We start from the raw sequence: 27115 nt of genomic DNA, 5'->3' as shown, positions 1-27115 counted from the left end.
GTCACATATTTTATGTGTCTACGATGTGATTAAAGATCTCAATTTCTACCAAAACAGTTTAAAGTTTGCAGTATTTCCATTACAGGTTTTTATTCCCAATTGTTTTGGAAAAGTTTTTGTTTAAAAAAACAAAGTGCTTGCCAAACTGATATCTGATATAACAAATCTGAGTGACAACCACTTGTCAGTTTTCACTAAGAAATTACAGGGGTTTCTTTTTTAAACTATGCCTTAGGTGTTATTTCCAGAATACTTAGTAGACCATTTTCCACACTGTAGTATAATAATTGTTACTATGGACTTCAAGAGAACCAAAATTGTTAAGAAAAATAACAGTGCAAAGGATTTCCAAAGGATTTCTGAAAACATGATGTAGATTTACCTAATGTCACTTATTCTTGAATTGATCATACTTTTTAATATCAAGGTATAATCTTAGTTCAACAGGTTAAAAAAAAAAAACAAAACAACAAAAACCACCAACAAAACCAATGTCTGAAAGTGATCTTGTCTACAGAAGTCTCTGAGCATATTTGCCCCTTATTATTTATGAAATCTCAATTACAAAAATCACACAGTTAAACAACTTTGAAGGATATTAAACTAAATAATTTTAAACAAAACCAAGTTTTTTTGTCTTCTTTTAAAACTAAGTTAGCAAACTTAAAGAGACAAATTACTTCTTTTCTATGGACGTGAATACATGCAGTTTGAATGCTTACAAGTTGATTTAGACATTCTACCTGTTGAATATCCAAGCTTCAGTGAATTTAAAAGCATCACTTAATAGCAAGCACAAAAATCTACTCAAAGTGTCATCTCATACATAGAGATATGAAATACCTATATTTATCTCTATATTTATGAAATATAAAGATAAATATTGATTTATCAATATTGATAAAATTTGATAAAATATTGATTTAAATAATAATTGATAAAATATTGATAAAATATTGATTTAAATCAACCATCCTATTGCAAATTCAATACAGTACATAAGTAAAACAGGTAAATTCAACAGGTAAAGTCAAACACTTGAGATTCAGATGATATCTCAAGAGAAGAGCTGAAACCTTTCATGATGAAATAAATTAATCATCAAATCACAATATTTTTTTAATATTACTCTTCTAATCTACCCACAATACAGATAAGCATTTCTGCAGTTAACAGTGAACTTCCCACTTGCATTCCTGATGGGGTGGTCACTAGAATGAAGCAGAGCATTTATCATCAGCTGCACTGGTTTTACGACCCCAGACATAAAGCAGTACTGTTCTATGAGGATCTGCTCTGTTTATTACAAATTGGAAACAGCAAAGACAATCTTAAGTCATTTTCCTCTCAGAAGCTCATACGCCAATCACTGTGCTATCTTCACTCACCTCAGCCACCTGCTGAGTCTCCATTACCTGCTGAGCCAGCACCTCCATATTGGTTGCCATGGTGAAGCAAGATCATTAGAAAACCTGTTTGAAAAAGATGCCAGCAACTTCCATCAGCCACAAAAGTTTCTTTTTTTTTTTTCCCCCCTACTGCTAAACAAGTCTATGATACTACTTAAGAATTTACAACACTATTTCATCTACCTGAAAAAATAGGTATGTGTAGATGTATATGCATGTATATATGCAGCACATGCATACAGGAAATGCAGTATTCAAAAAGCTGAATTCTGCTATTCACAGCACAGTTATTCTTCTACTTTATGAAGTTTCTCATACAATTCTTTTACTCTATTATTTAAGCAGTAAGCATAAGATGCTAATTTTATAAACCAGAAAGAACTGATTTAAACATTGATTATCAGTGCGGTTTGCAAGTGCTCTCCTGAACTCAAGGGATGGGAAACTCTGCAGATAAACTGCTCCTGATTATGCCCTGGAGAAGGAAATAGCAAACCAAGAACGGTGTTTGAGTAAACTTCTACTGAGTCATTCCAACAAACTACCATCATCACTCATATTCTTACAGTAATCTACCACAGCATGGGTAAAAGAATACTACATCTAGAAAATATTTTCGATAACAGAAAATACATCTGAATTATAATGTGGCAATATTGTCAGTCTGATGTGAAAATACCACAGAACTGCTTCATTCTGATGTGGGTGTCTGTACCTTGAACTTCATGCTCTTCGAGGTTTAAAGAGCAAACAGAAGAAATAAGAACAAATATTTTCCGTATCTTATGAATGATTCTTATAAGGGCTGTGTTTCCTCAAAGATAAATTCAATTAAGGTTTCAAACTCACGCACCGACTTTCTTCTTACAAAGCCGGAGTTCATACAACCCAGGTGTAGGTAACGAAACTGCATTCCTCAATAGCAGCATATTTGATGTTTCATTGACAACCTTCTAATGATACTTGCAAAGCAATAACTTCACGTAAAGTTAAAAAAGAAAAACAAACATCGCAAACCACCTACTGCTAACAACAGCAGGACACTCAATAGAAAAAAATATTCGTGTCTCCAGCACAACACCCTTCCCCCCCCCAAACTCAACTTTTACAAAGCTAACGTTGTTTAAAATGTCAGAATTCATTAAAGATTGAATCCTACTGTGATAAATGTGTAAATGATTGCATATGTATCAGTGGAAGACTATTTGTAACACCTTGTAACCAAAACTGAGACATCCTCTGTTTAATGGTATTAATGTTACCATCTTGTGCCCCATTTTACCATTTCCTCCAGGCTTATTTAATCCTACAAGTTCCCCAAATTATTCAGCAATTCCTTTTCTTTGTTGTCTTGTTGTGAATTTTTTTTTAAGTCAATTAAAAAAAAAACAAAACCATGACATACTTGTGTTTTCTCAGTGCTTTAAGATGAAGGAAGCATTGAAGATGAGATTTTGTTCCTAAGAATACCTTTTTAAGACTCAATCAAGTTTTCCTATGATAAGTCACTCAACAAACTGGCTGTGAGTGTTGTTATCCACCAAAATTCTTTGCACTTTCAACCCTCCCATAATGACAGCGGAGGCTATCAAAGCAAATTAACTGGCAGTTGAGGGACTACGCACAGCCATACCAGGTAAGCTTGTTAAAAACTCTCAAGCAATTCTTGAGAAACACAAAAAAGTAGAATCTACTGCCTAGTAAAACCCCTCACAAAGAAATAAATGAAAAATAAAAAAATACCCAAATCAACCAACAAAAAAGGCAGAACACAAAAACAGCATTAAAAAAAGAAAGGACCTAGAGCACCAGGCAAACAATTCCGCTTCAAGAGGACAGCAGCCAACCGACTATACATAGATCTCCCGTCCAAAACATCAGACAAAACTGCTTCTCTCAGCCAAGTCGCAGATCAACCTCAAAGAAATTCTCACACTCCAATGTTCTATGGGGACAGTCCTACAAGTTCGACACAAAGGAAGGCTGAGTTCAGCTGTACTGAAACCTTTTCCTACTACTCGGTGAGGCTGCCTTCTTCACGCTGCGTGCCGGCGAGCAGCAGCTCGGCATCTCCCCATCGGGCGCCCGGAGCCCAACACGGGAAAGAGGGGCCGGCAGGCGCGACTCTGCCGGGAACCCGCGTTACGCTACGAGCGGTGGTAAGAAGGCAGCAAAAACTCTTAGAACAACGGATAAGACAGAAAATTACAAAGTCAGCGACCCTAACGGGTGCAGCCGCAACACCTTCAAAAAGCGGCCCAGACAAGGACAGCCTCCGCACCGCCCATCGGCGGCGCTGCCCCGCTCCTCCGCAGCCTATCGCTGCGCTTCCCAGGCCACACGGCGCCCCGCGGCCGCGCTCCTCCTTCCCGCCTCCTCTCACAGCCAATGACCTCATCGGAGATGCGGCACTCCTACCCGCGCTGCCCATTAGCCGCTAGGACCGCCTGTCACGCAGCTGGCACCGCCCCTCGAGCGAGGGGGAAAACACCCGAGGGACCCGAATGAGCACAAGATGGCCGCGCTGGCAGGCAGCCAAATCCCAGGCGGGGCAGCAGCCGCCGCCGCCATTAGACCCCCTCCCCTCGGTATCCCCTTATGTCGAGCCAAGGGTGCCGCGCACGTCGCTGGGACGGCAGCCGGTAAAATGGCGGCGGCCTCAGCCCCGTATGCAAAGTACCCACCGCCCCCTCCCCTCCGCCCTCCCGGTGGCAAAGGTAAAAGGGTCGGGTTCACGCCGCCGCCTCCGCCCGCTCAGACTCCATCTTCCCTCTCCGTCCGCGACTCGCGCTCAGCGTCTCCACGACCGCGGTCCCAGCGGCCCCCGGACGGCTCTCACCGAGACCGGACCAGCTCCGGCCTCACGAGGCCCACATCCCAGCACAGCGTCTCCTCACCGGATCGTCCCGGCGCTACGGCGATCTGCCCCCCACCTTCGGGAGCTGCGGGCCGGGCCTGTGGCACTACCGGCTGCCGCTGCGCAGCGACTGACGGAGCTCTGGTGCCCCCACCGCCCCAACAGCCGGCATTACCCCTCCCTTCCGCCGCTCGCGGAGATGTTCCCCGACGGGATCCTGGTGCCCCCTCCCTCGGCCCCGCCGCGACGAAGGGGCCCAGATGGCCGTCTCCATTTAAGAAAAAAAGAAACAAAACACGATTTTTACCTCAGGAATTGGCGCCAAGCGTGCCCCGGCGGTGCCCCTGAGCCGGGCCCGGGCGGGCCGGCGTTGTTGGCGGTGCCCAGAGGCGGCCCAAACCCCGCCACGAGGGGCGGCGGCAGCGGGACCTTAACGGGGTCCGCGGAAGGGTAGAGGGGGTAGAACTGTTTTCCGGGGGGGGGGGGGCGGGTGGGGGGAAGGGGGGGGGGAGGTTCTGTGTTATTTGTCAGGGCCCTGTGAAAGGTCAGAGTTCGTGACCCCGCCTGCCGCCGCCGCCGCCCGAGAGCGTTCCAGCGCTTCCTCTTCCCGGCACCACACCGGCCGCGGCCCCCTCCATCCTCTCACGGGGCGGGGCCGAGGATGGCGACGGGGAGGGGCGGGGCTACCTGAGCCGCTTCGAGCGTTCGCGCCAATGCTCCGACAAGCAAAGCTGTGCTGCGGCATGCTCTGTGGCGGCGGGACGGGCGGGCCGTGCACGTGCACGTGCACGTGCGCGGAGCGGTGCGGCGCGTGGCGCGTGGCGCGTGGCGCTCGTCTCCGAGCGAGTTGAGTGCTGCGGCGCGCGCGGAATGCCGGTACGTTGTTCTGAGATGGTAACTCAAAAAGGTTTGGTGCTTTAAAGCTACTTTTAAATAGTCTTGAATTTTTATTTAATTTTACCTGGTTGTTGCCGCTCACTAGGGCTCGCCTGGTGGAGCTGGCCGTGAAGGTTGTTCGCTTCTAAATGCGTGACTGCAGATGTTGTCTGCCGTCTCTGCTGAGATGCGTTAGGAGTTCGCTGCTGTGAGGGGCTCATCTCCGTGGCTGTTGGACGTGAACTCGTGGCCCAGTTCTGTCATGTTTGTAGCGTTTCTTTCACCTGGGCTGATCACAGTAATCTAACTTAGTACTTCTAGTAAGTTTAGTTTGTGTCTGGTTAAGTAATTAAGGAGTGGTCAGACAGTGAACTGGAAGATGGGAAATATGATAATAACTCCTGAAGGCAATATGCATTCCTTCAAAAGAAGACTTTTCAAGATGCATTTGCATATTTTTTTCTTCATAATGCAATTTTAAAGCGTAGACACTTTTTTCAGGAGTGTGAAGGGAATCATAGAATCACAGAACGGCCTGGGTTGAAAAAGATCACAGCGCTCATCCAGTTCCACCCCCCTGCTGTGTGCAGGTCGCCAACCAGCAGCCCAGGCTGCCCAGAGCCACATCCAGCCTGGCCTTGAATGCCTGCAGGGATGGGGCATCCACAGCCTCCTTGGGCAACCTGTGCCAGTGCCTCACCACCCTCCGGGTGAAAAACTGCCTCCTAATAGCCAACCTCAACCTCCCCTGAGTTTAAAGCCATTCCCCATCCTATCACTGTCCACCCTCATAAACAGCTGTGCCCCTCCGGAATATGTCTATGAATTTTTCAGTGTCCTCATAGTACTCTAATTTGTAAAGTAAGTTAGATTTTAGGGTATTTTTCTTGTTGTAAAGAATAATGTTGTCAAGAATATTCAAGTCAAGAATATTCTTGTTGTCAAGAATAATGAGTTGTGAAACAGAGTCTATGACCAAGTTGTCTTTTAAACTGATAACTTGAGTGAAAAAAAATGACAGTTCAGTGCATTACACTTTGAGATTTATGCCTTTTGAAGCATGAAATGTTTAGTTGTTGTACTGAGGGACGTGATTTAGTGGGAAATATTGGTGTTAGGTGGACAGTTGGACTGGGTGATCTTAAAGGCCTTTTCCAACTTAGGTGATTCTATGACTAGTGACAGCATACTTAAAGCAAATCTTAGTTTTGCCTTTTATTTGCTATTTTTAAATATTTTTATCAGAATTCTAATCAGTTTTTTTTTTTTTTTTTTTTTTTTTTTTCAATTTTCTGGTCAGAGAATTCTCTTACGAGATCTGGTACTTCTTCTCAGTGATTAAGTTAATCTGTGCAGTCTTTTGTGATAAATTGTCACATGCTGAATAAATCAGAGATGAGAAGTCTACCATGAATAATGAAGCTTTCAATTTTCACGTTTTCTTTCTGAGCATCAGAATATATAGAATGAGGAAGCAGTAGACTGCAAGGTGTTCAGTTAAATTTATTCTTTATTTAGAAATATCTGCAGTTATTGTTTTTATCTTCTAGGGAAGAGTACATTGTTTTTACTTGGTAGTGAAATATATTTTAAATTCACTTGCTCAGTAGCAAATTGTCTTGCCTGAAGATTCCTAAACAGGGAAGTCCTGCATTTCTGTAGCTTTGGACTGTTGACTCCAGGGCTCATAGTTAACTGTGGTAATAAACTTGTACTCGCTGCATCCTTTGTCTGTTTGACAGGTAGTCTGGTGGCTTAGCTAGGAAGTTTTCTTCTCTTCCTCACATATATAATTACAGTTATGATTTCTTAGCCTTTTAAGGCATTCTGCCACTAATGTGATTTAGAAGCCATCTCTGACTCATCATTACAATTTTTTTATACGAACAGAATTCTTGTTGAAATGAGTTTGGTATTTGTTTGAGATAGTTTAAACTGTCCTTCCAGTTTCCTTTTGCTTAAATGGGAGTGAGGAAAGAACACAGAAGTGTAGTATTACAAGCAAATAGATGAAAAAAATCAGTGTGTGTTTATTTTAAATGTACTCCACGCCTTTCCAAAGCATGTGTACATTGGAAACAATTTGCAAAACTTCTCTGGAAAAAGCTATTGAAACTTATTGTCACTTAGTAATAATGATAAAAATAAAGCGTGGCAAAGAATGACAATGTTGTTGATTTTAATGGTTTCCGAGTGTTTTCTATTCTGTAGAAAGGGAAGACTTGCAGAATATTTATTTGTGCAACAGCGCTTTCAGGAAAAGTCTAATATTATAGTTGCCATAAGCGGGACTGTAAACCTGCCCTGAAGTTTAGAAACTTTCTTCTCAAAACTTGATGCACATTGTTGTCTTGATGTCATTCACACTGTAGGATCACACTGTTTTTAATACACCGAAGATTATTTCCTATAGTAAATTCTAAAGGTGAACTGTGAAGTTAGATTAATGTTTTAGGACTGACACAGGGAATAGCTTTTGCTCCTGTTTTTATGCGGCTGTGAACAGAGAGGTCTTTGTTCCTTTTGTGCCAAAGCAGCACGCAAATGGGAAGAGCCTGTTTGGTGTTTGTAGCTTTGTGTTGTTCTTCCATCCTAAATGTGATCCAGGATCAGCTCAGAGGGGTGGTGACCCCAGGGCCTTCTTGTGCAGCAGCACTTGGTTACAATGGCGTGGAATCTTGTCACGATGGAGCATTCTAACTCTGCTGTATGATTTATACTTTGATTTGGAAAAACGATTATAATAACCGTATAAAAGATGGATTTTAAATAGGCATGTACTGTAAGATAGATCTAAATACTGATTGCAGAGAACCATTAATCCACATAATGCTTTCCAATAGGTGGCAAAATAAACAAAAACACACTGAAATGATAAACTAAGCCAGTTTGCATCGAAACTATTGACTGATTGGCTAGTATGTTGTGCATTATTGCAGATTTTTTTTTTATGTTTACAAAGTTGTGAATTTTTTTTTTTCAGAGAGAGCGAGGCTTGGTGCGTGTTAGCAGGAAATGTACTGAGCTACTTGCAAATAAATGGCATAAGCTGTCCAAAAACCTCTATTTCAATGTTAAAACTATAAAAAATGATTACTGCATTAGCTCTTGAAATTAAGACAGTTTTTGTCTTTGGTGCTTGGCTTTGCTCAAATTAGATGCAATTAAACTGAAAGTACAAGGGCATTTTCTTATTATTTTTCTTGCTTTGTGATATATCAAGACCGTTTATATCTGTAACTGAAGTAGTGTTGACAGGTAGCCTGGCTCAACAAGTTTAAATGTAATGTGGATTGAAACACTTGTTCGTTATTGTCTGAATCCCGTCTTCACAAGATCCCAACTACTGTCTTCTAATTCAAAGCTCTCAGTTTGTTAGAGAATTGGTTAATACCGCGTGCCTGTTAGCAGTAACTAGTAAGGTAAAAATAATGTAAAGGAAAAGCTTGTAGAGCTGCAGTTATATTTTGCCCTTTTATTTTTTCCACATTATATCAGACAATGCTTAATAGCACTGTATCTTATTATTATTTCTTTTTACAACAAAATGTTTTTGTGTGTTAAGTTCCTGATTCTTCAAACAACTTCAAACATTCAAACACTTCAGAAACTTCAAACAGCAGTCACACGATGTCAGCACCTAATCTTCAAAGTACTCTTGTTCTGTAGTGCAGACTTTTTTTGTCTGGGACCACGGTTAGAAATTTTGCTATTTATATCTAACAGTAACAAGGCTGAAGTTGTAACATGAGACATACTTGATTTCTGTTATCCTATGACGATCTGGTGTATGAAACTATCAGTTTCATTTCAGAGTTATCATGCTATCAGATGTATCATAAACAAGAAAAACCCAAACAATACAAGTATGTTTTTATTTAGTGGTAGACTTGTAATTGTTTTTTAAGCTTGGTTGTGTAGGTGATGAATTGAACTATGTTTATCATTTGGAAACATATTACAAATCTTAAAACATGGAAAAATTCCAGCCAGTTTGTTAATCAAAAATTGAGGTATCCATTAAGCTTATCAAAGAAAGGAAAAATGAAGGTAGCAAAGTTTCTTCCCCTCCCTCTGCCCCACAATGTATTTTAATGTAAGAAAATTCTTGAGCATTTTATTTTTGTAGAAAGATATATTTTAATCATAATTGCCATTCTGTTTGCAGTCAGATTTTACGACAAACACAGGACACAGAATCATTTTATTGCAACGATTATAACGTCACTTCTCAACCTTCATTCAACAACAGCCAACAAACCAAACAAAAAAGAAAGGAACAGAAACCAAAACTTGGACATCTTCAGCTAGTGTAAATGCAGCACACATCTGAAGCCAAACTGCCGCTGGGCTGCTGGAACTCCAGCCCTGGCGGTGCAGTAAGATTCATTTAGCCAGAGGAGTTCCAAAGCACTTTTATCAGAGAGGATTCAGACAAGTGCATTTCACCCCACCAGCATATTGCAAATGATTCACTTTAAAAATGAATATGAATTAAAGTTTCGATGACATTTCTCATAACAACAGCAGAAACATCAGGAGGACTGATAATAAAGATAGAATATTTAAATAAATGATACAAATCTTAACACTGATAGGTAGATTAGTGTTAAATAAAAGTTGTCTGTGGGTTTATAATAAATTAAAATATCCTTTGGGTTTGAATCTGACACGGTATTCAGGGTGACATCAACGTCTGGACTGCAGAGCAACTATAGTGCATTTCAAAATACTGTGGCGATATGAAAGCAAACAGTTTAAAATAAGTTATACAGTGATTTGTGTCGAATTATAGATGGATAGTAGGTAATTATCCTGGATCACAGCTAGTGCAATGGTGGTAGACTGGGTAAATGGAGCATTTTGGTTCATTCCTTTTCTGCAGAAACAATTCAGCATGTGCATGGCATAATTTCATGCTGGCATTTGTTAATGGATGAATAATAAATCAGTCCACCAAACTCCATGGAAATATGAAAAGATTAAACTGTAGTTGAATGAAAATAATAAAGTGCTTTAAATGAGTATTTGTTGTTTACTACATTGTTTCAAATTCCATGGTAGACTCCAAAACCAACCCAGTGAAATATGATAGTGCTGTACAGTAAGTAAAAGTGACCCTGCTGCTTACTGTAGGCTATACTTCCATGGCTTTTTCTTTCCTTAATGTTAAATTTAGCTTACCATGGGATCATAGGAGAAGCTTACAGCACAGGCTGAGCTTGGACAGGCATAGAGGGTAACCACAAACATTCCCTATTTTAAAGGGTTTTTTTGGGGGTGGGAGGGAAGTAAGAGGAAGAGGAGGAAGGAAGCAGACAGCAATCTGGAAATAGTTCATATCCAGTGTTTGTAGCCAGTTTGCCTGAAATACACCGTTCAGTTTTGTAAGACATAAGAAGATTGCTTGGATTGTATAGAAATCTGAAAATTAGTGTTCTAAGTCTCTTGAGTGATAGTTGCTATAATATGGATGCTTCTTCCATGGCTTCAACCCACCTAAAAAGGGCAGGAAAGAAAGGGTGGTACATGTAAAATTATTTATTTCAAAAATGCGTATTTTAAGAACATAAAGCCTGAAGGGGACTGTAGCTGTAGTTTTGTAATTAGAATATGAAATATGAAATGACTAAATTATGTTTAAAAGAAACAAAACCTCCCATAAATACAAATTTTCTTCCCATGTGCCTTAAGGCACTAGCATTTTTATTACAAGTTTCATGATTATTTTATTATGTAGAAGTGGTAGAGTAGCAATAAATGCAAAATCTGAACAATTATTTGTTGACGACCAAACTAAGAAGTGGATAAATAGAATACAAACTGGGGAAGCTCCCATACAAAAATCATATTTGACTGGAAGACTATGATTCTTGAGGCTCAGCCTTCTTTCTACCTAAACAGAGGAGTGAAAAAAGGTAGACTTTCCATCACTGAGGGCAGTTGCATGCAATTGGGCTTAGCCAACACTCTGAAAGCCATTTGTTCTCCTCTGTTAGGGTAGGAATCTGAAGCAAAGGAGAGGAAAAACCTTACATAAGCTTTTGGACCTATATGCTCACTAGCACGGACATCTATTCCCTTACCTCTGTGCTGAACAGTTATCATCTGCTCGGAAGCTATAAAACAGAGTTTGCTTGTGATAGAGATGGAAAACTGTACCCACGCATCCTTCCTCTTTTTCTGGGGCAACAGTGAAACCCAACAAAGGCAAACTTTCTGTGGCGACTTTGTCCTGAAAGCGAGAAGAAGCGAACCAAAAATGAGAGAGAAGCCCATTTCAGTTTAAGGGCTCTTTCTGAAAAACAATCATATGCAAACACTGTCTGTGCTGCAAAAGGAGTAAAATGAATCTTCTGCTGAACTGGTGACTCTTAAACAGGAGCAGTGCCAGCGTACTGCACATGTTCATATAGTCTTCAACCTTAGCAGCACCTCTAAAAATCCAGTTACTCATGGCCATCCAAAAGGTCAAATTACCCATTACTTTAATGACTACTGTGACATCATGGTCCAGGAAGCAACCAATGAGCTTAATGGCAGTGTGGGAAAGTGCAGCAGCGCTCGTGAAAGCTTGAAATGGGGCTCAGTCTCGGGTGTGTTACTTCAAGCTATTTTTGTTTGCTGAATGCAAGTAGTAGTCTGCTTTGTACCTTATAATTTCCTTTTATAGCACTAGCAACTTTGTTTTAAAAATCTGTACATCAGATAGCATGCTCACTTTGAACAACACTGCTTCAAAATCTTGGAGCTGGTTACACAATTCAGCATTAACTTTCCCCCAGTATACAGCTGCGGTTTTTGTTTTGCCAAAATCTGCTTTATATAAGTTAAAGAAACAATAAGTAATAATCAAACTGAGTTTCAGCTTCACTGAAAGCTGCAACTGTGGTCACTGTAATATTTTTATATGTGTATGTTGCTTTTGCTTCTGCTCTTAGAAGCTCATTTGTAAGCTGGGAATAAGACGTGTAACTTGCCATCCGTCGCTCTTTCCCTATCACCAAACAAAAAGTGATCGCTTCTAAGATTAGGGCAGATAAGTGTATTGAACACAAAACTGGATGCTAACAGTTGGAATTGCTGAGAGGCTGCAGGACCTTGGAAAAAAGTCAAGTTCAAGATTATGTAGCCTAAGAGGAAACAAATCAGGTAGAAAAACTAAGGAGGTAACAAACTATACATCACACTACTGAAGAAAGCTGTTGAGTTTTCAATGATGGCCAGACCATGAACACTTATGTGTCTCAATCTCCTCATCTTTTTCAGAGGGCTAATTAATGATGCTTCATTCCTCACACTGCTGAATTTAAGTGATTGATATTTTCAAAGTGTTCTGAAGACTTAAAATATTAAATATTGCTGTTACTACAGTTCTAGCATTCTGTATCCAGCAAAATCATTTTTTATGCTTCTGCTTACAAAATCTGTCATTTACAACCACACCTTGTACTGTATTTCCTTCAAGCTTACTGGCACTGCAGCTACTCAATTGGAGAAGAAATAAAATTGAGAAAAGGGACTGGGATGAGAAAAAAATACTTTAGAAGTCTGCTGCAAAGCCAGCCTCCACAGCTAGGAAGCGGAATTTACAGGTCAATACAGAAAGCAGTATTCTCATCTCCACAGACTATCCTATCTTTTCCTGTTGATACTAGTAGGATAAGTATATCTTATTTACACATACAAGACTCTTCCCTCCAGCAGAAATAGATTACAGCACCACCCTACATCTACAAAAAAAAATATCTGGCAATTGCCTTGAAGTCTTTGTATGTAAATACCTAGGCTCAGGCTGACAATATATATCAACATGAACAGCAAAAAAATAAAATCAAATAATGAAGGGGAGTTTGTAAAAAGGTTGCTGAGATCCACCCAGGGATGTGGCTGAGCCCTTCAGCTAAAAGTAACTGCGTAGGGGCCCAGCCCATTAGAACCAGATCTCAGAGGCAGCTGGCTGTGAGAGCAGCCACTTACACCTTTCACGTTTACTTCTGTTGACTGCAGAGCATAAATGATAAAATTCAGTCAGGAAGATATTTTAAGTTAGATTGCACAGTACCTCATTTGCGACGTAGGTATAGAGGACTTTGCCTTTGATAACAAACCAGCGTTTCTTCCAGTGTCTTTTGCCTCTCTTACATCTGGCGAGGTAACCACTGATGGTAGCTCCCTCTCCTGAGGCTGTCACCTGAAGGAGAGTGGGAGAAATTGGGATTTATGACAGCAGAGGCCTTTTCCTTCCTGATATGAATGTTTACATGGATAGAGTAATATCATGCTTATGTTATTTCTGTTCTTTTTTTTTCCCCACTGCTTGAAGATGTTAAACATCGTTCTTGGTAACACGTGGAAAACATACAATTGCCTTGTTACTGAGAACAAGTTTACAATTATATTCTGAGAAAGTGAACTCGTCCCTCCTGCCAGCTCTTTCTGTTGGGTGAGGTAGTATAGGAAAAAAATGATGCTTCCAGTAAGGGAGGACAGTCCTTTGTCTGAACACCTTTAAGATGTGGTTATGTTTTGGACTTTGCAATATTTTTATGTTAACTTATGTTAATAACTTGATTATTTCTCTAATGAAATCAAGTCATAATATTTCTGAGGAAAGTTACCCCTCTCACAGACCTATTTTGAGAATTAGAAAAAAATTCCAGAGATTCAAATCTAGCCTTTCTGACAAGATAGAAGACTGAGCAGTATCACACAACAGTGCTCTGTAGCAGAATAAAAGCATTCCAGGTCCTGGCTAAAGCTAACGAAAAAAAGTTACAGATTAATACTATTGTGTGACATAAGGGTCTCATCAATTTCATAAAAAGTAACCAGTCAACGGCAAATCATGCTCTGTTGGTACTTGCGAAGGCTGTGACCTGCCTCCTTGTACCAGCTGATACCAGGAGGTGGTCTCAGTTTTCTGGAGACGGTACAGGTTGATGAGGAAACGCACACTGCTGTAATATGGGTTTCTTAGTGGGCTGAAGAAGTTTCTGTGCTGTCTCCAGGGCTCAGAGTACTTTATGTTTGAAACATTAGCGTGAAAAACAGAAAAAAATAATTGCATGCTGATGACTAGAGCATGGTATAAGCCCACTGCTTGCAGAACAAATTATAAACATAGCTGCTGAAATCTCAGCACGTAGTTCTCAGCAGTTTCTTGCCTTTCTTAGCCACCTTGGTCCTACCTCTGTAAGAGCTGACGGGATCTTTTTCTGTTTCTTGAAAGATGAGTAATGGATATTGTGGAAGACTGAAGAGAAGGCACTGCTTGAACACCTGGATGAAGTTGGAGGAAAGCTCATACTTAGTGGCCGCTCTGGAAGATAAAGAAAATTCAGAAGGGAAGGGAGAAATGGATGAATTGCTCTATGTCATACAAGGGGTAAGAGATACACACTAACACAAACAACCAGCTCCTCTGTAGCAGGTTTTTATTTCAGCTTTTCCTTCAAATTACTCTGTTAAGTTTGTTTGGCTGGCTGGATTTCATAGCATCCTCAAGTACTGGTAATAACCTACAGCTACTTGAAAGCAGTCTGAAAGAAAATTTGGCAGTGCAAGAATACAGCTTGTCCAGGTCCCCTTGGATGGCATCCCTTCCATCCACTGTATTTACTGCACCGCTTAGCATGGTGTCATCAGTAAACTTGCTGAGAGTGCGCTCAGTCACACTATCGCAGTCACACTGATAAGATGTTGAAGAGCGCCAGTCCCAAGACAGACCCTTGGGGGACAACACTTGTCCCTGGCCTCCACCTGGATATAGAGCCATTTCCCACAGTTATATATACAAATCCCTCACCTCCCCCCCCCCCCAATTTATCTTCAGTTTGAATGTGTATTTAAATTAGAACATGGACTCATATAGTAATATAGAGAGTTCTAGTTAGGCAGTAGCTCTACTGTCAGGAATTTCTGCTTCCATCTGTTTCCAGATTAACTTTCTATGTAGAAAAGCTCTTAGTAGCTCTGCACTTTATCTCAGCATTCCTTGTTGTAAAAGCAACAAGGATAAGGACAGAATGAGGTACAGTAAAGCCACTGTTTTTCTTTAATGGATAATTCACTAGAAATTACAGGGAACAGCTATCAGCTCCAATGTTTACATCTCACACTTCTTGCCGTTATACTGGCTTATCAAAAGGCCAGGGAAACCCTCAGAGAACTTAGCTTGCTAAAACAATTTTAGCTGCCTTACAGTCTGGGACTTTTGGGACCTCAATATACATGAATTGTGGTTGAAATGAGAAATCCTCTGTCACAAAGGTTAACATAGCAGGCAGGTCCTAAAAGCATCTCCATTATACAAATAGACAGTATATTTGTCAATTTTGCCAAGAATGGAGGAACTTTACCTCTTTTCTTCAATTCCACATAGCAGCTGTCACAGACTTTGGCTGCTTGATCTCTGAGGTACTTCATAGGGTACTTGTTTCTTGAACAGTTTCGACATACAATCTGCTCCAGAAAGGAGATTTGCATGTAAATATAATTTTTATTGATACGTATGCACATATAAAACAAATCCTCTGAGTTGTTTATGAGAGAAGGATGGATAGTGGAGCAGATAATTTTGCTACATCTGTGTCAGTCAGGGTAAATTTACTGGTTGAACTATAATTACTGTAAATTTACACTGATCTAAGCCGACCAGAATCCCACACAGATTTTAGTTGCACACTAGTCATGAGAAACCTAACTACCTAACAGAGCAATGCATTAACAGGTTCTGTGGAAAGTCAAATTCTGGTCTTGATATTGCAAAAAACTTGCAGAAATTAGAGCGGTGGCAGCCACCATCTTAGTAGTGTGAATAAAGCCTCCCTGAGGAGCTTGTACAGCTCTTACCTTCCCACAGGCGTGGCAGTGATGTCGCCTCAAAGTGAGGGTGAAGTCACAGCCACAGTTCATGCACATCATAACATGGGATACAGGTACCAAAGTAGGAGGCCTCTCACCCAAGGGTATTCCAAGCCTTTCCCGTAACTTAAAATCAAAGAAGGACATATCAAGAAGTATTCACACTCCTGAAGTACACCCGTTCAATCCTCCTAATACTGCAGTTCTGTCATTACAGTTCACCTGCTAGAATACCCAGTTTTTCGAAGATATAGGTGCAGTGATACACAGATTCTAAGTGCTTCAGCACTGAAAGTCTATGCCCATCAATATATGGTGCTGTGAAAGGTAGTCAAAACAGATAACAATGGATATAGATCCGTTATTGATCAGTCACTGACAACCTTCCACGTGAAGCAAGGACTTTATTCATTGCATATGCAAATTGCAGACAAGGCCATGAGTTAAAGTCATCTTTTTCTTGGCAGTTTCTGAAATACTAACCCTAAAAAACTCCAGCTCCATAGTTTTCAGCAGGAAAGAAGCCTAGTTCATTATTTCATTACACCTGGGGCAGTTTTAAGAATGCAGAAGAGAAAGTACCAAAAATCAGTATAAGCTTGTTTATTTTCCAGTGCAAAACATGATGCACACAAAAAGGAATTTATCCCCACAGAATCCAAACATAATCCGTGCTTTCCATGGCAGATCTGGATATATGGAACAACTATAGTAAATGTACTTATTATTCCTGTTTCTTAGAATACACAAGGCTGCAGTTGTGCATGTGCCTGCCTGTTATCCAAGCTATGGAGCCATGGTCAGTATGAAACTGATCCCCGTTTTCTCTCTGTATATATATGCGTGTGTGTGGATGTATATAAAACAAGTGATGCACAATGCAATTGCTGACCACCTGCTGAATAATGCCCAGCTAGTTCCCAAGCAATGACTCTCTTCTCCCCAGCAAACACCCACAGCTTTATAGCTTTTTCACAGTGTCATACGGTATGGTTGGTTTAGGTCAGCTGTCCCTGTTCTGTCCTCTCCCAGCTTCTTGTGCACCCCCAGTTCCCTCTGACAGTACAGTGGGGGAAGCTGAAATGTCCTTGGCTGTGTGCAGCACATCTCAGCAACAACTAAAATAGGCTCGTTTTTCTTTAAAAGCCAAAATGTAGCATTATTCCAGCTAATATGAAGAAAATCCACTCCATTCCATCTAAAACCAGGATAAGAATTTGTATCTATTTTTAGACCAGTAAAAATGGTTACTGTTTGGGAACAAATTTTGCTAGTCTTCCTCCAGGTGAACTCGTATTTAAGCAAAGACCACAGAATACAGACTGCGATTAACATTTCAGAGGTGGTCTCTAAAACCATGCACTGTAAATAAGCTTTGTCATTTAGGCTTGCATTCTGATCTTACTGGAATTACTAAGGATATCTTGCCCAAGAAACTCTGCATTTTAGCATTTTCTAACTTCTTCCCTTCCCATTGAATCTTTCCCCTTCAAGCATGAAAGATTCAGCTTCCTCTTACCTCCACGTTGCTGTGGAAAGTGGAAGTATTGTGAGCTTTGTAGTCCGGGATGTGTCTGCTGATACAGCTGTACCAGTCATCCCTTTCCAAGCAAGAGCTGTGGAATGAAATACAGTAAAGCAGTTAATACCATGTACATCTGGGACCAAAACAAGCAGTTTTTGGATCAGAGGAGAAAAGCTTCACTTTCTGAACTTTTATTTTTACTCGCTAGTGCACTGAATCAGTAATTTCAAAGCCAAGAACAAAACTGACTTGCACTTTTTCTGGATGATTAGTGTACCTCTATAGTTATTACTGTGACTGAGAAGGCACTGCATTCTCTCTCTTTTTTTTTTTTTTTTCCTCCAAAGTAGTCTCTGACTTTGCTGTGAACTGCTCAATCCTAGATAACATCAGAGATAAAAGTGTTTCTTCTTTTGTGTTCATCCTAGTTATTATGTTCTCTAGTGCACGTAGTATGAGATGCTTAGATGATCTGCATGTTACAAAATAAGAAATCTATCACTCATGGTGAAGTTGTGAATGCTTTTGTTTTTCTCTAGCTCAATCACAGACAAACTCCATGCTCCTGGCAGGACACCAAGACAGACTTATAGGTCATTTCCAACCTTGTGATTCTTGTGATTCTTGTGACAGCAATTTGGAAAGCAAATCCTGCATTCCCCTGCGTTGCAGATATGCAGGAAGACTAGCAGTTCTCCAATCTGGCCTCAAGCTGCCCCCTTTGCACTAGATGCAATAGTGAAGCACCCTGCTTCTCTACTAGTCCAGCCATCCTAGAAAAGCAGCAAGGCCCTTAATGCCTTTTACTTATGAAATGCATTTGCTCTTTTAGAACCATTAACCATGCTGCACGTCTTAGATGGATGTTAGATGGTTTTTATGCCGTGACTTCAAACTGTGCATACTGTTTGTTTGAAAACTGTGCACAGCTCTGGCTGCTGCTAGCATCAATCAGTGGAACAGATTTATCTCAGTGTGTTCTCATCTCTGAGCTACACCAGCCACTTTCATGAAAGCTACCTACTAGAGTTGCTTTTAAAAATTAGTAGTGGCATCACTGCCAATTGCTGTTCAGCTGTAGCTTCGACACACTATGCTCAGTAAGGCCACTGAACAAGATATCTAGGAATAATTTGTCTTTTGTGATCTTAAAAAAATTTTAAAAAAATGAGAGCTAGGAAATGCTAGATTTGATCAGTGATCCTTGACTTGGCATTCCTCTGCACTCTGAGCATAAAGCTTCTGTAAAATTCAACAGGCTTGTTGCAAAGAGATTCCCAAAAAGTAAATCATATTTGCTAACCTCTGCACGCCAAGGGCCTATGATACGGGAGATAATCTCTGACAAGAGTCGCACTGCTAGTCAGTCCTTATTACTATCAGAAGTCTAATCAAATTAGGCTTTTTAGAAAATCTCAAGGAGATACCTGTATTTTCAAGATGAAACGCATTCAAAGCCTGCAAAACACTAACAGAGGAAGTCCTGCTTCAATCTCTATCATTCTTGGAAATTCTTTGAGAATTCCTAATTCTTGCAAATTAAGACCTGATTTGAAAAACCAAATAAGTCCCTTCCAGTGCAAAACAAATAAATAAAGAGAAATCCTACAGTAACGTAAATTAAATGCTCTTTGGTGAAGAGATGAAGATAGACAAGAGGGAAATCTGGTAGTAAAAGCCTGTTATCTAATGCATACCTTCAACCTCTCCTCTGTTCCACTAAACACCTTCAGTCAGCAATTACAGATTATTAACCTAATAAATGTGGGAACAACATCGATCTGCTGATGAGAAAGATAAATTAAGTCACTGGACAGCAGCCTCTCAATTAGCTATTTCACTGGTCATGAGAAAGCTCAGATAAATGTATGCTGAACTTCCGAGGCTCAGAGAACCTCTGCCTTTGATTCACCATTGCTACATTTCAGCCTGAGCGTGACTGCCCTTTTGTGCTACACTGCGGGTTATCCCTGTGCTGCCTCACACCCTCTTCCTCAGGCCAATAGAGGGTCACACTGTCACTGCACTCTCCTGTCCAGCAGGGGGCAGCCAGAGAATACAAAAAACTGAACTGGGATGGGATTTTGTCACTGTCGCTCCATATTATTCCCCTAGGGAGGAGATACCGACTGCTTTCTCCCAGTGCTCTGGTGTTTCATAATGGCACTAGACGGTTACCCCTGTGTCCAAGCATATTTTGACATGCAAACAACAGTGTAACAACGGTATCAGCTTTCTCCATAAAGGCTCTGTTATCAGATCTATTGTCAGCTTAATGCAAGGTAAGAACACAGCTTTTCAATGGGAGACAAAGGCTTTGCAGTGCTGCCTTCTCATATACTTATGCCAACTTTTGAGCTTTGGTCAAAGTTTTACGGCCTTTGTACAGTGCACATTCACCTTGTTTTCTGCAAGTGTAAAAGCACAGACACTTGGGTTGTGATTGTCAACAACTGGCCTTCTGTCAACAACAGGTCAGGAGCACTGCTGTGCAAACAATAGAAGATGCAGTCTGCAGGGATGCTTGAAGTCTTCTAGTACTTTTCTGTCTTCGGTGAGTACAGCACTGTGGTTAGGATAGTATGCTGTCCCACTGGCGTCTCATCAGCTCTGTCAGCCAGCACAGAAAGGGAGAGGAGAAAATACCTGTTTGCTCCTAGGGCAGATTGGTCAGAGAATGAGCAGCACAAGGAAAATAAAGGGTCTCTATCCCAGTGTTCTGATGAGTCAATTTCAATTCAGCTGTTATCAGAAGGGTGACCTCAGTCTTCAGCCCTGATTCTATTTACTACCAAAGAAATATAGCTTCTGATGGTCACACATGTTTAGTTTGAGCTAACTAAGCAGACTTGACATGAGCACAAAAGCAGAGCATCCCAGGTGTCTTCTACAGATGCCAACTTCAGTTGCCCAGGATAGAGGGCACATGCAGCAGCTACTTTCCCTCTACAACAAAGAAACACTTTCCACTTTTGTAATTGTCAGCAGGTAATTCCAAAGTACTGTGTGCATATTTTGAAGGCTGTGATAAGTATGCAGATCTAAGGAAATCTCAGATACTTTCTCATTTGCTGGTTATAAGAGGAACCAGATAAAAAGGCTTTGACAGGTATCAGAGCATTGCCCACAGATTGCAAATGTTCCTAGGAAAATACGAGCTTCAAATTCTGATTGAGTAAGAGAGTGCCCTCCCTGTCTGCTTACTGCACTGCGTAGTTAAGGGAAGTCTGCTGCTTCCAGCCATGCTGTTGTTAGAGACTTACCGTGTAAAACTACTTAAAGCTTTGAAGACTTTTTTTATTTAAAGAATTTTAATACCATTGCTACCAGGATATGTCTTCTATAGTAATCTGCATCTGAAAATCAATCCATCCACCTTTCTGCTGTAGATCTAGGTAAATTTGCGAGATAGTTGTGGACTAGAAGCATGAAAAAAATACAGTACACTGCTATCCTTTGGTCAAACACTGACCTATAATCTCTTTCTGCCATTAGTTTATAATCCCAGAGTAGAGATGCTGACTCCCAGTTGCAGTTAGTACTAACACTACACAAATACAATAGTGAAGATCTTTTTAATAGAAAGTCCCATGAGGTTGCCAGTCAAGTTTAATTTTGGCTTTGTTATTTAAGCACTACTAAGTGCTTTTATATCTACTGCACAATATTACTAACTTTCTATTTTCTCTCACAATTTTGTAGTACTAGTGGTATGAGCTAAAAAGTGTAATTGTGAAAGACAGATGTAACATACTCCTGGAGCTACAAGAAAAGAATGTGAAAGATCAATCGAAAGAATTCAGTTTTCTTAAAAAGAGATTTTCTTCTTTCCTCTCTCTTGCAAATGTTGTCAGGAGCTGAGTTCTAATCTTCACTTGTTAAATGAGCTGAATTAGTTACAGTTTATGAGCTTTGCATTTATAATGATATCATATCTGTGTAATGAAGCACTCAGACACTATCACAATAGCACAGTCCAAAACCAAGTTTAAAAAGAATTAAACACTTGTCAAGAATACGATATTGGTTAGACTGATCTGGAGATCTAGCTAGAATGTAGCTTCTGCTGTGGCAGTTTGGAGACAGTACCTTGCTGACAGTGTCAGGCAATATTCATCACATTCAATCTTCAGGACATTTGGGGCTTTTTCTGTCACTGGGCGGCTCACCTAGAAACAAATATCATGAACATAAGGGTGTACATGAATTACACTGTACAAGTCTGTATGCAAAGTGATCTCTGATGTCCAAGCTCTCTGTTTCATTATTTAAATGCAAGGAGGTGGCTGGTAGGGTTTTCTGCCAATTCTATTGCTAATTTAACAAAGAATGTCCTCTATTTTGATATTACACCAGTTCTAAAGGGAAAACAAAGATTTAATCCAACTACAGAGGTACTGATAAACTCTCAGTCAGAGTTTGATTTTCATATGAGAAGCTCATGAGATATTTAGTCTGACGAATGTCAGAGCATGTCAGGTAGAATCCTTCTGTAAAGGATGGAAATAATTTTCTTCTGGACATGTAGACTATACGCCATGAAGTGCTTCAGATCAGTGAATGCCTGTCTGCAGCCAGGTTCTTTAAGAGCCAAAAATACCCAAGATTCAGCTCAGCTGAAACCTTTTCCTGCCATGTACCGTACTAGTTGTCTACTAATAGCAAAAGCTACTTAGAGGAAACACAGCTTCATGGTAATCATGTGATATTATTAACAAGCATCTATTATACCAATCACTCTGTATTTCAAATGTACTACAGTAAGTATCTGTTACACAGCTCCTTTCTACTTAGAAGTGGAGCACTTTGGTGATTCTTACTTAGCAAGGAACCTAGAGTTATTTTCAGACTATGAGGTCTTTGGGATGATCAGCCTTCCATCTTTTCAGAAAACCCCAACACAGTTTGTGTCATTTTACTGAAATTAATTATTAGTAACTCTTGTCTTGCATGGTTTCTTCAGCCCCAACCTCCTAACTTGCCACTTCAACTCTTTTTTTTGTATTTCTTAGAAATACAACTTGGCACATTGGCTACAGAACAGTTATGAAAGTTCTTGGAGGGAGGTATAAGATGGCCAGCTAGGTCAGAAGTAAAGACCATTCCTGCCCAATATTTCCTGTTACACATGAACTACTGTCAATGGATGCTTAGGGAAAGACCGTAAGAACGGGGCAATTGTATCCAGTTTCTGCAACCTGTAGTTATGGAAGTTACTGAACAAGAGATTATATCTGCTTAATTGCATGTAGTATCACCAATACACCATTTCCCTATGAAGTTTTAGAATCCATTAACATTTTTCATTTAAAAAGTCAATGGACATGTAGAAAACAGGCAAATGAAAGCTTATGTAAATTGTGAGTGGCAAATGTTTAAGGTTGGTTGGCAACCTGGGGCCCTGCTGAACGTGCTGTAGGGTACAACTATGCATTGGCTAGAGACAAAAAGTCTTTTTCTGTTTCAGATTTCATGATCTGATAATCTGATAAATCTGATTTTGACTTGCATTATTAATTACCAGCCTGAATAAGACTGTCATACAAAGTCACAACCTTACAGATAATCTTTTATATAATTACTTCATACTATGTTTTTCCTTCTGACTCCTGGTCCACCCCCTCAATCTCCTTGACATCAGCTGGAAATAAGACAAACCAGAAAAGCACTGAGTGCCCAGTGTACAATTTTAATTTCAGCCTATGATACAGATAAAGCATTACCTTCATGTCTGACACAACCAGCGTGTTTTTCAGTTGGTATTTTCCATCCTTCTGGGGATACGTGTACAGCAGAACATCGTTCATCTGTATAAAGAGAAAGACAAAATCAATCATTTGCAACACAATCTGCAAGTCTGACCATTACTCCAGGGGGGATTCCTAGAACAAGCAGTAACTTAAACTGCTAGGACTGTTACTAAAGACGGGTCCAAGTTACACAGCTTAGATGAAGGCCTACATTTCCAAAGAGCTCTGTGAAATCCAGATTCAGGATTTTGATTCCTTCCCATTTCTGACTTTTGCTAGCAGCTAAGCAAGTAGATAATCATCTCCTTTTCATTCAGCTTTGGTTAAATAGCTGCTTGTGTTAAGGACAGTGCTGTGTCCAAGTCAGGAATGCAGGTTATGCATTTATTACATGGCAATACCTACTAACTGCCCAGGATTCTGCAGCTCTGACTCTCTTAGTCCTGTAACAGTAAAGTTGCATCAAGGCCAGAAGTAGAGCTGGGTTTCGTAGACTTCTGTTTTCTGGGCAAAAAGGAATTGGAAGTACAGTGTCAAGGTTTCTAAGAATGATTTAGGGATGAATGGTTTGGATGAGAGGAGTAACTGGCTTTCCTTGCTAGCAGAATTCACCTAAATATGACAGCATCAAGTCTGCAGGCTGCAGCAGAGACAAGTTTATCTGTGCTATGCTGAACAGCTGGCACCCACAGTGCACTCCCTGCCAAAAAGCTCCCACCATATGCTTGGGTTTTTTTGAATGTTTTTGAAAGATAGTTCATTATGAACCCTATGTTGTCCGATTCAAGTGAGTGTTAAACATCTTCTGAGTGTCAGCAGAGCAGCCTGAATGTGCGCTGCAGCTACATTTTCCAGGCTGTGACTCAGAAACTTCCTATGCTCCAGTCCTGCTGGCTAGAGCATTAAACAATCTCTCATTTGATAGCAGCTTCCCACACCCCACTTGCAACACAAGCAGCCTTTGTAGAGAAATTCTTGGAAGGGTGAGATAAGAGACAATGTACGAGTCGCAAAGTTCTATGATTGTGGGGCAGTCAGGGGGCCTGCCAGCATCAGCAGCCCCATAGTGAACTGCAAAGAGGCCCCAGCGTCCCTGTAAACAGACTGGACTCAGGAAACAGGCGTCCAGCAAACCTCACCAAACATCCTGCCAGGAAGCACCACATTCAACAATATCATCAGCCTGCCCAAAACCACCAGCTCAAGTAAACTTGTGATACACATCGTGTGCGCACTCAAAAATGCACACCCCAAAAATGCGTGAATGCATGTGTTACAAATTTGTGTCCATATGAGCTGTGCACAGATGGCTCTCTCTTTAGGAGCATATATTCAGAGCACATGTGTGCACACCATCAAAACACAGGCTGAAAGAAGAGGCCAAATACAATTTTGGTACATACCTAATTCTTCAGGCATGTACTAACTACAACTTCAGTTTGATGAGCTCATCTCCCAGGATATGCAGGGGTTTATCTTTCAATGCATACTCTTCTGCTGATATTTTCTTCATGTTAACTATAGTCAGTGTAAGTTCAATACAAAGAACTTTGAAAAGAGTGCTCATATAACACTATTTTGAGTAGCTAAGTTAAAAAATTACATGCAGAACTAAGCTAAATTATACTTGTACATACTCATGTCTAATAATTTTCTAGTATGGCAACTGCAGCATTGTAAAAAGTATACAGTTCTGAAAGTTTTTTGATAAATATCACAGGGCAAGTTCTTGTTCTACCTGAATTTTGCCAGTGTTACAAAATACTTAGATACAGAGGGATTAAAAATTTAAGTTTCAAAAGACAACATTTAGAAGACTTTATTCTTGGGGCTTTCTGTGTGTTCTGTCCCCTGGATATCAGAACCAAGATAGTACATCGGTCGGGCCACACACACTGGCAGAGGAAGGGAAGTGTTACAAAAGGCACAGGCAGCGATGGTGGTAGGCCCTTAAGGCTGCCTTAGGAAAGTTGCTACATTCAAAGACGGCAGTTTGCTGGTAGAGTTACACAGCAGTTTTAAGACCGAATAGACCATTAAACATCACTGCAATGGTGACAGCATTACAGAAACACTGTCTGCAGTGTCAGCAGGTAATGCAAAAGCATTCAGATGTTAGAGCAGGAATTAAGTCATTTCACACTGATTTTCTTTCCTGCATTTTCACAATCTCTGCATTGCTACGCAGCCTAAGCAGCTTCCAGAGGAGAAGACGATTAAGGGCAGGTGGTGTGGGAAAAAAAATTAAAGCAAAAAAAATATCACTGAACTAAAGGAAAGATCTTTGCCTATGACTTTTAAACCACTTCCAAGTTCCAACTGCCCCCCCATTCAAAGAAACAGTACAAGAAGCCTAAGGTGGTTTCAATTTGTGTTAGAGGAGAAAGGAAACTTCTGTGCACCTTCTGATTCTTTAAAGTTACCACAATGGTTTAGTCCATCGTATACTTTGCATGACAGCACTCCTGGTCATGGTTTGCACTTCCAGCTGCCAGGAAGTCATAATTTCATTTCTACTTGCTATTTTTATAGTCCAAAGATGCAGACTTGAATGAAATCTCTTAAATTCACACCTTTCCTCTACTGAAAATATTTACTTTTATACATAAAACTAATGAAGCCATCAGAGAAATGCAGTGCCAGCACTATGCCCCGTCTCATCTGACCTTTGATTATGACTGCAGTATGTGAGCAATTGGTAGAGAAGCTTGTGTATCCTACTTACATAGAAGTAGGAATTGTTATTAATAAGGGGGAAAAAGAAGAATTAATGGCAAAAATCTACTCTTTCTGATAAGCCATCTCTCCTCATAATAGACCTAGGGGGAAAAGCTGTCAACACTTACAGAGACCATAGTGAATATATAATCCAGGCATGTGATCCATTTATTTTAAAATGAAGTCTGCAAACAATACTTCAATGTTAGTATCAGCAGTAGTGCTCAATACTTAATGGTGCTTTTCAATTTCACAGACATGAACAGGTAATCATTGCAAAAGTTTTATGACATGCAAGTATTTTCCCCTTCATACAAATGAAAGCATAAATATAACTGTGGTTGTACAGTGAGCTACCTGCAACAAACAGAACTCACGAGCCTGGAGTCTCAGATCCTCTATAACTTTTCAGCATTGTGTGTAATGCAGAACAGAAAGCATCAGTGCTAATGTTGCATCTACAAGAGTTGTTTCTCATGTTTTGATTTGTGAATGCTTAAATTTTTCCAGTTCAGTTTGGATCCATTTAAAGGGCTTTCCAGCCAAATGATTACAGGTTAATTTCTCATAACTGTCTTAAAATTTTACAAGGCCTTAACTGAAAACTGCTGCTTTGAGTCAACAGAGATCTGAAGGTGTGCTTTCAGAGGGACTGTCTCTAGGTAGCTCAGAAAGTTATCAGCTGATTTACTTGGTGACATCAGGAACTAAAACCTAGCCTCTGAGCTTCAAGGATAGAAATCTTGTCCAAATACGCCCAAAGGCTGTTTTCGTAAACTTTACTAGCAGGGTTTGTTTTCTGTTTCTGATCAGATCTCCTAGGGCCTCAGAGGAGAATTTTAAGCGCAAAGCTTAATCACTGGAAACGTGCACTTCAGTGCTTCCATCTTCCTGAGCACATTGGAAACCTGCATTCCTTTGCAGAATTATGGCTTAGTCAGAGCTGTATAGAGTTGTGGCAAAAATGGAAGGCTGCACAGCCCTTACTGCTATGCAGTGCTAACAGGGATATGGAAGGCCTACAGACTTGTACATCCTGATAGCAACCGAAGCCCAGTCAGCACATCACTGCTGACAATGAAATGACGTAGTGGTGGTGAAGATACGAAAGATA

The 27115-nt window shown here is 40.5% G+C and overlaps 2 protein-coding genes and 1 long non-coding RNA gene across 10 annotated transcripts in view; 1 reads left to right on the top strand and 2 right to left on the bottom strand.

Annotated features, from left to right (window-relative positions):
- The window catches only part of NR2C2 (nuclear receptor subfamily 2 group C member 2), a 37619-nt gene extending 32944 nt beyond the window's left edge, over positions 1–4675 (bottom strand). For 3 of the 7 annotated variants that reach the window (XR_006169665.1, XM_042823280.1, XM_042823287.1), the window contains exons 1-2: positions 4574–4675; positions 1389–1472 (exon numbers count right to left, since the gene is read on the bottom strand). Coding sequence is in view for 4 of the 7 variants with exons in the window: in XM_042823280.1 (XP_042679214.1) it covers positions 1389–1448 (60 nt within the window). In the remaining 3 variants the exon portion in view is untranslated. The other 4 variants (XM_042823282.1, XM_042823281.1, XM_042823286.1 and 1 more) reach the window with 4 other exon arrangements.
- A 3910-nt stretch (positions 4676–8585) lies between these two features.
- The window catches only part of FGD5 (FYVE, RhoGEF and PH domain containing 5), an 88766-nt gene continuing 70236 nt past the window's right edge, over positions 8586–27115 (bottom strand). The window contains exons 13-21 of one of the 2 annotated variants that reach the window (XM_042823266.1): positions 23257–23340; positions 21623–21702; positions 17528–17624; positions 15997–16134; positions 15504–15606; positions 14334–14464; positions 13208–13336; positions 11229–11377; positions 8590–10641 (exon numbers count right to left, since the gene is read on the bottom strand). In XM_042823266.1, the coding sequence (XP_042679200.1) occupies positions 10605–10641; positions 11229–11377; positions 13208–13336; positions 14334–14464; positions 15504–15606; positions 15997–16134; positions 17528–17624; positions 21623–21702; positions 23257–23340 (948 nt within the window). In that variant the 3' untranslated portion in view covers positions 8590–10604. Of the gene's footprint in view, positions 10642–11228; positions 11378–13207; positions 13337–14333; positions 14465–15503; positions 15607–15996; positions 16135–17527; positions 17625–21622; positions 21703–23256; positions 23341–27115 lie in introns of both variants that reach the window. The other variant, XM_042823267.1, reaches the window with a different exon arrangement.
- The window catches only part of LOC122162704, an 82486-nt gene continuing 69750 nt past the window's right edge, over positions 14380–27115 (top strand). Inside the window, exon 1 of the long non-coding RNA XR_006169647.1 lies at positions 14380–14530. This is a non-coding gene — a long non-coding RNA (uncharacterized LOC122162704). The remainder of the gene's footprint in view (positions 14531–27115) is intronic.

The sequence above is a fragment of the Centrocercus urophasianus genome, unplaced genomic scaffold (assembly GCF_019232065.1).
Source record: "Centrocercus urophasianus isolate 14NV4802_14NV808 unplaced genomic scaffold, USGS_Curo_1.0 seq_22, whole genome shotgun sequence".
NCBI classification, from domain to species: domain Eukaryota; kingdom Metazoa; phylum Chordata; class Aves; order Galliformes; family Phasianidae; genus Centrocercus; species Centrocercus urophasianus.
This window is presented reverse-complemented; position numbering and strand designations above follow the sequence as displayed.